At 45.7% G+C, this 16,043-nt stretch overlaps 1 protein-coding gene across 2 annotated transcripts in view; it reads left to right on the forward strand.

Annotated features, from left to right (window-relative positions):
• The window catches only part of LOC115113135 (spectrin beta chain, non-erythrocytic 1), a 131,692-nt gene that overhangs the window by 53,038 nt on the left and 62,611 nt on the right, over positions 1-16,043 (forward strand). For both annotated transcript variants that reach the window (XM_029640425.2, XM_029640424.2), the window contains one exon: positions 10,127-10,278. In XM_029640425.2, the coding sequence (XP_029496285.1) occupies positions 10,127-10,278 (152 nt within the window). The remainder of the gene's footprint in view (positions 1-10,126; positions 10,279-16,043) is intronic.

Below are 16,043 nucleotides of genomic sequence, written 5' to 3' on the forward strand. Positions count from 1 at the left end.
GTGAGCACCTTACACTGAGCAGGAAGTTGAGAAATTACAGATTTATAAGTGAAACAATGTGGCCTACATTAGAGGGAGGCAGGGTGGAAACATTTGGGAGGACAACCCCAGGGGTGAGTGGTTGTATACTTGGTCTGGATGCAGGGACTGTGTCCTGACTAGAGTGAAGCGAGGTGTAAATCTCCCTGGACAAGCAGGGTTGTGTATACATACAGATCTTCTGTCTGTGTATGCTTTAGCTGGAGTCATCTGAAGCCTTTCGTCCATCTTGTGTAATTTGCACAGCTATCTTCAACAGGACAGTGCCACACAGAATTCCCAATTGTACATGCAGTTTTTCCACACACATACTGTACAGTACATGTAGACTTTGTGTTGGTAGCTGAACAGTTGTATGACCTGCAGCCCACATCTCTTTCAATTACCGCCCCAGCCACCATAGGGTGGGGCAACTGTGAATGACATCAGCTACCAAAGGCCTCAGCCAGATTTTCATTTTGTTGAATGTCTCACCGTATCGTAATGTTTATTTTGGTGCATGGTATTTGTGTGTTTTTGATGAATTGTCTCCAGGAAAAAGTCCAAATTCCTCCCAACCAGATGTAGACATAATTAAACTGCAGTTTTCTAACAACAATCTGGGACATGTGGCATTGGGGTGCTGCGCCACAACCAGCGTGAAGTTGTTAGGCTGCTGCTAGCCTGATTTACTGTCACTGGCAGCTCTGTATTCCTCTTTTCATCCTTTCACCCTTCCCTCTCTCCATCATCTTTCTCTCACTATGGATCTCAGCTGAATGGGGCACAAATAGGCTATAGTTCTCTTTGCCTCGGGATTAAGGTGTTAACACACCTAGAGAAAGAGTTCATTCTAGGATACAGATGCTGATTTTGTCAGCTAATTTCAAAGGCATTGGAATCATTTTTCACAAAGGGTCATAAAGGGACATTACATCGGGCTGTAGTAGCCTACAGACTGTTATATGAAACAATGCAGTGTTGATTAGCTCTGTATTCTGGTGAGTAAGACACAATGTGACAGTGTTTTCCTGTGACTAGGTTAGCCGGCGGTCACCGATGGCCTGGCTGTCCCCAAACACACAGCTGCAGAGAGCTGCCCTGGGCGTCAGTATCATTGGACGGTTTTTCTTTATTTGGACTATTTTCTACATTGTAGAATAATAGTGAAGACATCAAAACTATGAAATAACACATATGGAATCCATGTAGTAATCAAATAAGTGTAAATACATTTTATATTCTTTAGATTCTTCAAAGTAGTCACCCCTTGCCTTGATGACAGCTTTGCACACTCTTGGCATTCTCTCAACCAGCTTCACCTGGAATGCTTTTACCAACAGTCTTGAAGGAGTTCCCACATATGCTGAGCACTTGTTAGCTACTGGTCCAACTAATCCCAAACCATCTCAATTGGGTTGAGGTTGGGGGGATTGTGGAGGCCAGGTCATCTGATGCAATACTCCATCACTCTCTTTCTTGGTCGAATAGCCCTTACACAGCCTGGAGGTGTATTTGGTCATTGTCCTGTTGAAAAACAGATGATAAACCCACTAAGTGAAAACCAGATGGGATAACGTATCACTGCAGACTGTTGTGGTAGCCATGCTGGTTAAGTGTGCCTTGAATTCTAAATAAATGTCCCCTGCAAAGCACCATCACACCTCCACCGTCACGCTTCATGGTGGGAACCACATATGCAGAGATCATCCATTCACCTATTCTGCATCCCACAAAGACACGGCGGTTGAATCCAAAAATCTCAAATTTTGACTCATCAGACCAAAGGACAGATTTCTACCAGTCTAATGTCCATTGCCTGTGTTTCTTGGCTCAATCAAGTCTCTTCTAATTGGTTTCCTTTAGTGGTGGTTTCTTTTTAGCAATTTGACCAAGAAGACCTGATTCACGCAGTCTCCGCTGAACAGTTGATGTTGAGATGTATGTTTTTATTTGGGCTGCAATTTCTGAGGCTGGTAACTCTAATGAACTTATCCTCTGCAGCAGAGGTAACTCTGGGTCTTCCTTTCCTCTGGCGGTCCTCATGAGAGCCAGTTTCATCATAGCGATTCATGGTTTTTGCAACTGCACTTGAAGAAACATTCAAAGTTCTTGAAATGTTCTGTATTGACTGACCTTCCTATCCAAAATAAATTATGGACTGTCGTTTCTCTTTGTATAATTTGAGCTGTTCTTTCTATAATATGTACCTATTTTACCAAATAGGGCTATCTTCTGTATACCACCCCTACCTTGTCACAACACAACTGGTTGGCTCAAACGCATTAAGAAGGAAAGAAATTCTGCAAATTAATTTTTAACAATGCACACATGTTAATTGAAATGCATTCCAGGTGACTACCTCATGAAGCTGGTTGAGAGAATGCCAAGAGTGTGCAAAACTGTCATCAAATCAAAGGGTGGATACTTTGAAGAATCTCAAATATAAAATATATTTTGATATGTTTAACCCTTTTTTGGTTACAACGTGATTCCATATGTGTTATTTCATAGTTTTGATGTCTTCACTATTATTCTACAATGTAGAAAATAGTCCAAATAAAGAAAAACCCTGAATGAGTAGTTGTGTCAACTTTTGCCTGGTACTGTATGTTTCTGGAAAGAGGGAGCCGGTCTGGCAGACAGGCTTCCTGAAATTTTGTCTCTCTTAACTCTGTTTTGAATTCCTTTGTTAATGCCTCAGGAACTTGTGCAATATTTTATTCGTTCTGTTTTTTTATTTTTTTATCTGAGGGTGAAAGTGTCACATGCAGTGTTGTGGAAGAAAATATATTTTACCAAGCTACCAATTACTTCACACTGGAAAAGATTAAGCTACACTACAACTACCCTTAGGAACAATATAGTTTAGTTAACTAAAGTTACTTTGAAATAGTAGTTCACTCCATCCAAACTACTTTATGATACAGTTGGAAGTTTACATACACCTTACATTTAAACTCAGTTTTTCATAATTCCTGACATTTAATCCTAGTAAAAATTCCCTGTCTTAGGTCAGTTAGGATCACCACTTTATTTTAAGAATGTGAAATGTCAGAATAATAGTAGAGAATTATTTATTTATTTCATCACATTCCCAGTGTGCCAGAAGTTTACATACACTCAATTAGTATTTGGTAGCATTGCCTTTAAAATTGTTTAACTTGGGTCAAATGTTTTGGTTAGCCTTCCACAAGCTTCCCACAATAAGTTGGGTGAATTTTGGCCCATTCCTCTTCCTCCTCCTGATGTAACCGAGTCAGGGTTTGTATGCCTCCTTGCTCGCACACACCTTTTCAGTTCTGCCCACAAATTTTCTATAGGGTTGAGGTCAGGGCTTTGTGATGGCCACACCAATATCTTGACTTTCTTGTCCTTGACTTTGAAAGTATGCTTGGGGTCATTGTCCATTTGGAAGAACCCATTTGCGACCAATCCTTAACTTCCTGACTGATGTCTTGAGATGTTGCTTCAATATACAGTGGGGCAAAAAAGTATTTAGTCAGCCACCAATTGTGAAAGTTCTCCCACTTAAAAAGATGAGAGGCCTGTAATTTTCATCATAAGTACACTTCAACTATGACAGGCAAAATGAGAAAAAAAATCCAGAAACTCACATTTGTAGGATTTTTAAATTCATTAATTTACAAATTATGGTGGAAAATAAGTATTTGGTCAATAACAAAAGTTTATCTCAATACTTTGTTATATACCCTTTGTCAATGACAGAGGTCAAACGTTTTCTGTAAGTCTTCACAAGGTTTTCACACACCGTTGCTGGTATTTTGGCCCATTCCTCCATGCAGATCTCCTCTAGAGCAGTGATGTTTTGGGGCTGTTGCTGGGCAACACAGACTTTCAACTTGCTCCAAAGATTTTCTATGGGGTTGAGATCTGGAGACTGGCTAGGCCACTCCAGGACCTTGAAATGCTTCTTACGAAGCCACTCCTTCGTTGCCCGGGCGGTGTGTTTGGGATCATTGTCATGCTGAAAGACCCAGCCACGTTTCATCTTCAATGCCCTTGCTGATGGAATGAGGTTTTCACTCAAAATCTCACGATACATGGCCCCATTCATTCTTTCCTTTACACGGATCAGTCGTCCTGGTCCCTTTGCAGAAAAACAGCCCCAAAGCATGATGTTTCCACCCCCATGCTTCACAGTTGGGATGGTGTTCTTCGGCTTGCAAGCCTCTCCCTTTTTCCTCCAAACATAAGGATGGTCATTATGGCCAAACAGTTCTTTTGTTTTATCAGACCAGGGGACAATTCTCCTAAAAGTACGATCTTTGTCCCCATGTGCAGTTGCAAACCACAGTTTGGCTTTTTTAAGGCAGATTTGGAGCAGTGACTTCTTCCTTGCTGAGCGGCCTTTCAGGTTATGTCGATATAGGGCTCGTTTTTACTGTGGATATAGATACTTTTATACTGGTTTCCGCCAACATCTTCACAAGGTCCTTTGCTGTTGTTCTGGGATTGATTTGCACTTTTTGCACCAAATTACCTTCATCTCTATGAGACAGAAGGTGTCTCCTTCCTGAGCAGTATGACGGCTGTGTGGTCCCATGGTGTTTATACCGGAATACTATTGTTTGTGCAGATGAACGTGGTACCTTCAGGCATTTGGAAATTGCTCCCAAGGATGAACCAGACTTGTGGAGGTCTACAATTTTCTTTCTGAGGTCTTGGCTGATTTTCCCATGATGTCAAGCAAAGAGGCACTGAGTTTGAAGGTTGGTCTTGAAATGCATCCACAGGTACACCTCCAAATGACGTCAATTAGCCTTTCAGAACCTTCTAAAGTCATGACATCATTTTCTGGAATTTTCCATGCTGTTTTAAAGGCACCGTCAACTTAGAGTATGTGAACTTCTGACCCACTAGAATTGTGATACAGTGAATTATAAGTGAAGTAATCTGTCTGTAAACAATTGTTGGAAAAATTACTTGTGTCATGCACAATGTAGATGTCCTAACCGACATGCCAAAACTAAAGTTTGTTGACAAGAAATTTGTGGAGTGGTTGAAAAATGAGTTTATTGACTCCAACCTTAGTGTATGTAACTTCCGACTTCAACTGTATATTATCATATCTAAATCTGAAATGGGTTGTGCAGGGTTGAGTAACCAGGTGTTAGCCGGCTAGTGATGTATATTTAACAGACTGATGGCCAGACTGATGGCCTTGAGATAGAAACTGTTTTTCAGTCTCTCGGCCCCAGCTTTGGAGGGCAGGCAGTGTGCCCCCCGGTGATGCGTTGGGCAGACCGCAACACCCTCTGGCTAGTCCTGCGGATGTGGGCGGTGCAGTTGCCGTACCAGGTGGTGAGGTTCTTAGGGGCCAAGCCACATTTCTTCAGCCTCCTGAGGTTGAAGAGGTTGGCTTTAAAGTGTACATGAAGTCACATGTAGAGTGTATAGTACAGTATAGAGTTATTGTGTGGGCAGAACAGTCAGAGATGGGAGGGGGTTAGCTACTAGCTAGATATCCTGGCCAAGTCTCTGTTTCAGCCATGTGGCCACACCCCAGCCCAGCCAGTATAGCTGGAGGCAACCTTTGTTCCCCACACTGGGGTCAAGGTCGAACTCTCATATGCATGACTGTGTCTGTGAGCTTTAGTATTGACCCAAAGAGGACCCCGCATATCAATGTGCTGCTTTAAATGGGGCTGCCCCTACACACACACACACACACACACACACACAGAGACAGTGCGTTACAGCCACTCTGGCAATAGCCCCGCTGTTGGTTCAGCATTATTGATAAACCACTGAGTAATTTAAGACAACTCTCTTGACATTGAGACGTGGGGGTTTTGACTACCTAGCAGAATGAAAGTATTTGTAGCCAATCAGCAGAGTGGGCTAGCCTGTTCTATAACTGTCTCTACAAACAGGCTTATACACAAAGCATGTCATTTATTTTAGAATGCATTGTTTTGAATTATAATGACCCAATCGAAGCCGGGTGGGCTGATTATCCACTTCAACATCTCGCTCAATTTGAACTTTTCTCTACGTTTGCGTTTTATTGCAGGCGCTGTAGTCACACAAAACAATAAAAATGTTGTCATAATTAACTTTTTTTTGGAGCTCAATTGGAAGGGGTAGCTAAGGGTTGAGGCTTTACCATAAATTAGACTAATTCATCCACTTATGGAAACACAACATCGCTATCAACAAAGATGATCCTATCCTCCTAGTATACAGTCACTGCTCTGCCTGTCCCGTCCTTTCCACCCGCCTCGCTCTGCCTGCTCCGCCCACCTGCTTTTGTAGAGTGTTTCGCTTTCATCTCATTCCCAGAGGTCTGTGCTCTTTAATTTGTCAATAATAGCTTTTTATCTTTAGCTTCCAAAAAACATTTCTATTTTCTCCCACTGCAGTGACTTTATCTCTTCTTAGCTCACTGACTTTACGTTGAATCTGTTCAGACTCACTAATGTATGAGCTCGATCTTAGCTGTGTAACATCCTCCCTCCTCTAAAATCACCTTAGTTTTGCTCCACTGAGCTCTGAGAGCAGGAAGTAAGTCCTGTCCTTGTATGACCGGGTGCAGTCTGCTAAATGTCACTGGGATTAAATCTATGGCTCTGTCATTGGCTCAGATGACTGGTTATTCGAGCCATCACCATCCAAGCCATCGCCCCTCCCAAACATATCCAAACTCATCCAGTGTCTCAGAAGGACGTGTCATCAAACGGTCCTGTTCTGTCTGCCTTGTCTGTCTTTATTTGACACCGGTTTGGAAATGAGGACCTTGGACTTAAACATCCTTTCCTTGTCCAACTCACAACTCTTTTGTTAATTACCTCAGTCCATTTTGGAGCCATTTCACAGAAATGCTCAACATTCGCACCTAAGGCCCTGCAAACACCTGTGAAAAATAGCATGCCTCCTTTACATTCGGTGTCTGTGTGAGTGCACTGGCTGCCTCACACTAATTCTAGAATCATCTAATGAGGAGCCAGAGAGGATGTGACAACATTCATCTCTGTCATTTTGTCTTTTATCTCACCGTCAAACTTTGTCTCTTTCCTAGTTCCTTCTTTTCCTTGACTCTAGTACTTGAGAGGCCAAGTCATGTACTACCAGGCCTGATGATAGTTTGACGTTGCTTTGTATTGCTATTACATAATATTCTTAACACTTTTATACAGTGTACATTACTACTGTATTACTGCTTTTGACTTTTTAACTTAACACTGCCTTTCAACAGTCACACATAGTAAAACAACTCTGGTCTTGGCAGACTAATAGCATTAAACTTTTAGGTATTTTTGATGTAAGGAGTTGACATTGATTGCACACAGTTCAGTGATCAGGACATCATGCATAGCATAGCAGCTGTCCACAGATTGTGGTCTTGTCAGTGGTCTGATCATTTGGTAGACTTGTGGTTTGTGGGTCTTGATCAGTGGTCTGTGATTGTGGTCTGTGACTGCTTGTTGGGATTGTGATCCAAGGGGGTTACTGTTTGTACTCTGCAGAGCCAGAGAGCTGCAGGTTGAGATTGTGTGTGTGTGTGTGTGTGTGTGTGTGTGTGCAAGCGTGTGTATATCTGTTGACCGAGGGTTTCCCTTTCCTGGGCTCTGCTGTGAGGGCCAGATGCTCTCCCCTGCAGGAAACCCTGTTTACAGACACTCAGGACATGTCCAGCTCCACCCATATCCTCCATCCGTCTCTATCTCCGCTTTAGAACGCACATTTATTTTAGACATTTGATGCCCTTTTGAACTGCAGCTGATTGTGTCAACAAGTAATTGGAACCTTGAACAGCACACAGGGTCATGTGTCTTAAAGCAAAATGTATATTGTGAATGGACTATTTCACTTTACTGTTTTGTATTTGAAGCTACCTTTCATTCTGTTGCTTTTGTTTGGTATCTTATGTGCTGCTAAGAATATCCAGCATCACCCTGATTTACAAAGCCTTTTTCCTGATTCCCAAAGTCATGACTAACCTAGCCCCCCTGAGGCCACACAGGCATGATCTAACCATGCAGCCCGTGTCACAGTGAAGGAGCTGAATGTTACTTAGTCTCGTCAGTGATAAGGCCTGATGCTGTCTGATGCTGCTTTGCGTGGTATGATGGAGAGCAGAGAACACTGGCTTCATTGTCTCTGTGCTCCTCTGACTGGTCCCCCACAGTGGGGCACACAGCTCCCTCTGTCTCGCCGCCTCCATCTGCCTCAGCCCTGGGCACTGGGACTCATAAAGGCCACTATCTACTATCTCTGGGACCCGGCTGTCAGGCTGTTGGACAGTGTGCTGTTTGGTACCTACATGATATCACACAGTCATGCTGCTGCTTTATTAGCAGTCTGGTCACGCTGTGATGTCGCAACGTCCTCTGAGCTAACGGCTGGGCTGGAGCTGGAAGGGAAAGTGCATCGGTGCACTTTGTTAACGGGTGTCATCTCTCACAGTCAGCGAGACAGAGAGAGACCCACCCTGATGGAGGGAGGTTGTGAAACTCCCTCTCAAAGCCAGATTTCCATGGCAACCGGCTTTGAGTTCATATGAGGAATACCTTGTGAAGCGGAGACGTCAGTTGGCACACTTTGTTTTTGTGTGTGCACGTGCGTGCGTGCGTGCGTGTGTGCGTGTGTGGACATGCTTAACTATACCAGAAGTCCCCACAAAAATAGTTAACATACAAAAAAATGAGACCAACTGGGGACATTTTTCCGGCCCCCACAAGGAGAAAGGATATTTCTAGGGGGTTTAGGGTTCGAGGTTAAAGGTTAGGTTAAGGGTTAGGGGTTAGGGAAAATAGGATTTTGAATGGGAATCAATTGTGAGTCCCCACAAGGTTAGTAAAAGACTGTGTGTGTGTCATGATGATGTTCATGGCTAATGCAGCAGAGGGGCAGCTGGTTCTCTTGGACCTGGCTCCTGTACTACGTTGTGACTGATGTTTATTGGGTCTGCAGTAGGATGAGAAGCCTGGGCCAGACCACCTGCCTTGCCCTTACGAAAAAAGATTGTAGTCAGAGTGCAGTATAACTGCAGTATGCTGAAAATACTGCATCCAAAATGCCACACTCGACTGCAGTAATTTGTCAGTGTAACTAAAGTTAGAGTGCAGTATAACTTCAGTTCAACTATACAGTACACTGCAGTTTTCTGCAATTACTGCGTCCAAAATACCACACTCGACTGCAGTTACTGCACTTTTACTGCAGTTTCAAAACGCCAATCTTTTTTTGTAAGGGTGCATGGAAACACTACATTAGAACAACCCTGTGAGAACATGACCAGCTAACAACACTAGCAGCAGCTAGCTCGCATGAATAGCATGTACAGTAGACTGGAGACCAGCGCAACAAATATCACTTGGCTTACAGTATGTGCAGAAGACTATCTGGCAGCAAGACCATTATGTTAGGAATATAGTTGTTCTGTGAGAATAACTCCAGCTATGCTAACAACATTTAGCTTGTGCAAACAAGACTGGCTATTTAAAGATGGTGTATACGAATAAGTCTGTTTCAGACAACAATTGTAAGAAACATATTGAGCATTCAAGTATGTTTACTAAGAACCCGCCTGGCCTGTGAAATGTTGATATTTACAGTACTCTGTTGCTGTGAAAGAGAAGTCAGCTAGCTAGCTAGCTACAGTAGCTACATTGTACTTCTTAGACAGAGGAAGCTACACCCTACACAGTTCTTCCAAGAACAATGACGGCCTTGGTGTATGTTTTCAACAGAAGACGAACAGTAACAAAGGCCAACAACCCTCCGCCCAGGAAAGCGAGGGACACCTGGCATAAACAGGAAGGATGAGTGGAATGTGCTGTTTCTGATGAGGCCTGCAAACCCTCACGTTCTACTCTGTTAGCTGCACAGCTGGAGTGTTAGCTTTGTAGCCTATATTGTGCCGCTGTTTTTCTGAGTGCCCAGAACTTAATCATAGCAGGATGTTGCGTGTGTGTGTGTGTGTCTGTCTCTAAAGAAGAGCACACGTTAGTGGAACTGTAAAATACGTTACACATCTTCTACCCCCAGATGATAACCTGGTGAATATGTTACCATTCTAGAATGCAGAAGTAAAACTTAACCCCTGATCTCTCTCTCTCTCTCTCTCTGCTCCTCCCTGTAGATGAGCGTGAAGCGGTGCAGAAGAAGACCTTCACCAAGTGGGTCAACTCCCACCTAGCCAGAGTGTCCTGCAGGATCACTGACCTCTATATGGACCTGAGAGATGGACGCATGCTCATCAAACTACTGGAGGTTCTCTCTGGGGAGAAACTGGTACGTAGGCAGTTCATTTTCTTCACTGATTTTACAGGGCACACATACTGTATAGGAAACACCAACATAGTGTCTTAAGTGGGCGTTGGGACACTACGAGCCAGAACGGCTTCAATGCACCTTGGCATAGATTCTACAAGTGTTTGGAACTCTATCGGAGGGGTGTGACACCATTTTCCCCCGAGAAATTCCATATTTTGGTGTTTTATTGGTGATGGAAAACTCTGTCTCAGGCGTCGCTCCAGAATCTCCCCATAGGTGTTCAATTGGGTTAAGATCTGGTGACTGAGACTGGCATGGCATATGGTTTTCATTGTTTTCATGTTCATTAAACCGTTGTGACCACTCGTGCCCTATGGATGGGAGCATTGTCATCCTATCTTGACATAGCCATGGTCGCCAAAATAATTACAAAAATAATGGCCTGTCGAGCATTTTTGTACATGACTCTAAGCATGATAGGATGTTAATTGGTTAATTAACTCCGGTACCACACCTGTGTGGAAGCACCTGCTTTCAATATACTTTTTATCCCTAATTTTCTCAAGTGTTTCCATTATTTTGTCAGTTACTTGTATTTTTCAACTTGAAAGAGTATTTATTTGTAGTCATAGTTGTTTCTCTTACTACAATCTTATTTGTGCTTTGCATGATATCAGCAGTTAAGGTTTTCTTCCGTCGAAAGAGAGGACCAAAATGCAGCGTGATTTTCTTTATACATCTTTAATGAAGATGATAAATGGATCAATATACAAAAACAATAAACAGCCCTATCTTTTAAAAAAAAAATATATAAAAATAATTTATTATCTTCAATACCATTCATTCTTTACAACTCATAATTTACATACATACACAAATAATGGTATTTTAAATAAACTAATTAAACTAAAACATAAACCACAAACAAAACCTCAGGGGAGCATCTTCCCTCCCCGTTACCCTACAAAATACCTCTCCCTATCTCCCCGTCCCTAATCTATCCTCTTACAAATCTAAATGACACCCAGCCCTAAACCCCCCTTCCACCTCTCCCGAGCAGCATGCTGCCCCCACTTCCTCTCCTCCCTCTTCATCCTCCCCCTCAAATCTCCTTCCACCCTCCTCACTATCCCTTCCACCCCCCAATCTCTCCCTGTCTTCACCATGTTCTGCCTGGCTTCCCACAGCCCCCGTTTAAAGAGACTCATGAGAAGCCAGAGCAGAAACCTGTCCCTATCCGTCCCTCTCGCTCTCCCTACACCCCTCTCTAACCTGGCCCACGTCAATACAAAATCCCCCTTTACCAAATCTAACAACACCCGTGCCCTAGCCCATACTACTCCGGCAAAGGCACAGTCCCAAAAGACATGGCGCACAGTCTCCTCCCTGCCACAAGAGGATTTTAGACAGGTGGGGGATTGCACCAAATTATACCGGTACAAGATGGAACGTACCGGCAAACACTTATGAAGGCTCAACCAATTCAGGTCCTTGAGCCTGTTATCCAGACCCCGCGCCTGCACTCCCTCCCAGACCACTTCCGAGATGCCCACTACAGGCGCCGGACTCCCTGCCTTTCTGACCTCCTCGTACAGGTGCCTGTGATCTAAACCTACTGGGCAACTTCAACCTCAGGGTGCGCACGCAGCCACTTGGCCGCATGACCAAAGTGCCACGGCAGCTGTTCCGCCCGAGGACCCGTGTTAGACCACACCATTATGCTTCTCGCCTGATACGAGAAAAACACCCGCAGGAGGTAACCGGACGGGTGTATCACTGGCTGAGCAAGCTCCGTTTACAAGAAGGAAACAAAAATTGAGTCCAGCTTGAGGGGGAAATGTGGTACCCCTACCTCCCTCCCCCGATGGGACAGATCATGCGTGCCCTGGCGACCCACTCGCACCTGCCACTCCACATAAACTGAAACACAAGCTTCACTAGAGGCCTCCTCAGACAAGCCGGCAATGGGTAGATGTATGCCAAATACAAAAGAGACGGCAACACATCCACCTTTAGGACCAGGACTTTGCCCATAAAAGACAAATACCTAGCTTTCCACATTGCTAGCTTCCTCTGTACCACTGCGATACGCATGTTCCAGTTTAGCGTCGCTGAGCCGGAGGTCTCAAAATGGACCCCGAGAATCCTCAGGGCCCCCTCACAGAGAGAACCACCCAGGCACATCCGTTCTACCGCGCCATCTTCCGAAAAACTTGACTGAAGACTTTGCATGGTTCAGAACTGCTCCCGACGCTCGGGTGAAATCCCCAAAGATGGCAAGGGACCTTGTCAGGCACGAGTCCTTGCACAACAGCAAGGAAGTGTCGTCGGCGTACTGCGTCATCTTAACACGCAGCCCACCACTTCCAGGGATCAGCAAACCTTCCACCCCTGTGTCTGCCCTAATGGCAGCCCCCAGAGGCTCCATGTACAGAACGAAGAGGAGAGCCGAGAGTGGGCACCCCTGCCTGACCCCAGACGAGAGGTCAAAAACATCACCCAAGTGACTATTTACACTAACTCAGCACCCCGCTCCGACATATAATGTACGAATCCATCCTATAAACTTCTCCCCAAATCCTAATCGACCTAACACTCTGAATAAAAAGGATCTATTCACGCGATCGAAGGCTTTCGCCTGATCTAGCGCTGCTACCATTAAAGGCAGACCTCTATCTTCAACCCAAGCGATGGAGTCCCTGATTAACTGTAGGTTCCATCTAATAGAGCGGCCCTCTACCCCGCACGTCTGATCCTCATGAACGACGTAGGGAAGGGCTGTGCGCAACCGGTCTGCTAAAACCTTTGCAAGTAGCTTGTAATCTACACACAGCATGGTCAACGGCCGCCAGTTGCCAAGGTCTGTTACTTCCCCCTTCTTATATAAAAGTGACAGCACACCAACAGCCATTGATCCCCCCGGGACCCCCCGTCTCAAGGATGGCCTTCAAGACTTCGAGGACCACTGGTCCAAGTATACCCCAAAACTTGAGATAAAACTCAGCCGGCAGCCCATCTATCCCAGGCACCTTCCCTTTTCCCATCCTCCTAAGCGCGCTCCCAACCTCTTCTAGTGAGATCTGGGCCTCCATCACTTCTCTAATGTCCTCCGGCAACCGCCTGGACAAGTGTTCTAAAAACACATTTCCCTGCTCTACATCTATTTCCCTTTCCTTAAATAAACCTTGGAAATGATCAGTTGTCACCCTGACCATATCCTCTGGTTCTCTAACTATACTACCATTTTCTTCCCTAACACCATGCATTACCTTCCTACTCTGTCTTGCCCTAACCAACTTAAAGAACATAGCAGAACAAGTCTCATTATGTTCTAGAAAGCCACTATGCGCACGCTCCAGGAAAGCTCGAGCCTTCCGCTCCTGCAACTCCCTGAGCTGCGCCTTTAGGGTTGCGGATCTCTCCCAGTCAAACGACCCGCCGAGGTTTCCTGCCTCGTATTCGAGTTCAATTAACCTCTGGATACGATCCACCTCCCTCCTCTCCTCCCTTTTTTTCCTCTTGCAATACCCTATTATAAAAGCCCTAATCCTCACCTTAACTAATTCCCACCACTCTAACACCCCTCGCACATGGACCGGAGGCCCTCAAGCCTCCAAAAGAAACCATAAAACCCGTCAACAAAAGCCTGCTCCTCCAGCACATCCCGATCTAGCTTCCAGTACCCTCTACCAAAGAGGCAGACTGGCGACCCCACCTGCAGGAGCACCCCGTCGTGATCCGAAAAGAAAACAGGCAACAGCCGCCCAGACAACTTACCCAAAGACCTGGGTACAAAAATATAGTCGAGCCTCCGCTCAACCCCCCTGGAGTTACGCCATGTAGGACCGTCCATTTTCGGAGTAGTGTGCAGACCACCATCTACCAAACCATGGCAAGCCATTAGCCTGGCAATGGCGCCCGCACTGCTATCCCCCTCTTCCTAAATCTGTATTAAAATCCCCCTATCACTAATTTCCTATTTGTGACACACAGGGGCGTCAGACAGTCCACCATCTCCCTTCTGTCTGCCAACACCTGTGGCCCATACACCACCACTAATCTAAATTTACAATCCCTTATCGTGACATCCACCCCTATAACCCTCCCCTGCATTACCACAAAAGAATCCTCCACTTTTACCTCCCTGTGCCCACACAAAATCCCTACCCCGATGAGTGCACCCCCAACACCCCAAACCGACTCCCCCTTGTCCCACTCCCTCTTAAACCTAATAACATCCCCTCCATCACACTGGTGAACCTCCTGTAAAAAACAAAAATCAAACCCCACACCCTCCAAATAACTAAAAACCGCCCTCCTCTTAACAAAATCCCTTAAACCCCTTACATTTAAACTAACAAAAGTAAAATTAGACTCCATGAAAAATAAATACATGTAATACACTCAAATTCTAAACCCAGACAGAAAAAAACATAAAACAGGAGACTCACCCGATGCTCCCCTGCTCCATATCTACCGGTGAGAACACCATCCGTAATCCCGACATCCCCCCCTCTTCCTCCATCACACCCTCCCAGGATGCAGGAATAGTGTTTGGCTCCGGGGTGCCCTGCACCCTGGGTCTACCCCCACAATCCTCCCCCTCCCCAGTGTTGCAGCTGGTTTGGAAAAAAAATTGGGGAGGCTGAGTCCCCAAACAAAAAACTCCCCACCTCCTCTTGTACCCAGTCCTGAGTCTTGTTATGTGTGTCCCCACCCAACAGAAGTTGAGGGTCTGGGGAAACCAGCAGCAACCCAGAGGTTTCTCCCGCCCCCATCACTCTCTTGGCCATCCCTTCCCCTCACTGTCGGCCAATCGCCCCCTCCTCTTCATACTCTTCTTTGGTGATGGCGGCAGTGAAGAGATACCACCCTCCCCCCCCGCCAGCTCCTCCACCATACCCTCATCTCTTCCACCATGGCACTTTCCCCCAGTCCACTTTCTCTTCCACCGTCTCCTTCTCCACCACTCCTCCCTCGCTTTCTTCTCTCTCATGCTCCTCCACTCGGTTGCCTTCTTCCGCCGCTTTTTCTGGTTCTCCTACTCCCGTGCCTTCCGTTTCCTTCTCTCTTCCATCCGCCGCTTCTGGCTCTTCCTCCTTCCTTGTGGCCTTCCCCTCTGGACCTGAACTCTGGTCATGAGGCGTGCTTCCTTCCCCTCCTCTTCTTCCCCATCCCCCGCTCCTGCTCCCCCAGCCGCAGACGCATATGACCTCTGACGGGCCGGGCACCCTCCACAGGTGTGCTGACGAGCCACACCCATGGCACGTCTTAGGCTTGTCACAATCCCTCGCCTCGTGATCCTCAGATGCACAAAATCTGCATTTTCTTGCACTGCATGAGGCGAATATGTGACCATAGGCCATACAGCGTCTGCAAAATGGGGGCTGACGTGCATAATACAACGTCCCCCTGTCAGCCCCTAGGGAGAACATAGCAGGAGGATGGAGGTAGCCACCATGTCCCTTTGGGTCCTCTCTGAGGAGGGCCTGGAAGCCTCTCCTCCCATTCCAAAACCCAAGGGAGTCTTTGAGGTGCCTTGCTGAGGAGACGTTATCCATGTATCTCCCCAGAAAAGCCCTCACCTCTTCGTCCTAACGTAAGGGTTGTAAATGTTTACAGTTACAACCCTAAAGTTATTCTTCGCCAGGCTTGTTATTTCGTAGTGGCACATCGGCCTCTCACCTCCCACTGCTCTTGCCCTTCTCAGGATATCATCGTGTTTTTCCTCTGTATATAGTGCAACGTCGTATGCTCCCTCCAACGAGTTGCCTTGGAAACAA

The sequence above is a fragment of the Oncorhynchus nerka genome, linkage group LG28 (genome assembly GCF_034236695.1).
Source record: "Oncorhynchus nerka isolate Pitt River linkage group LG28, Oner_Uvic_2.0, whole genome shotgun sequence".
Classification (NCBI taxonomy): Eukaryota; Metazoa; Chordata; class Actinopteri; order Salmoniformes; family Salmonidae; genus Oncorhynchus; species Oncorhynchus nerka.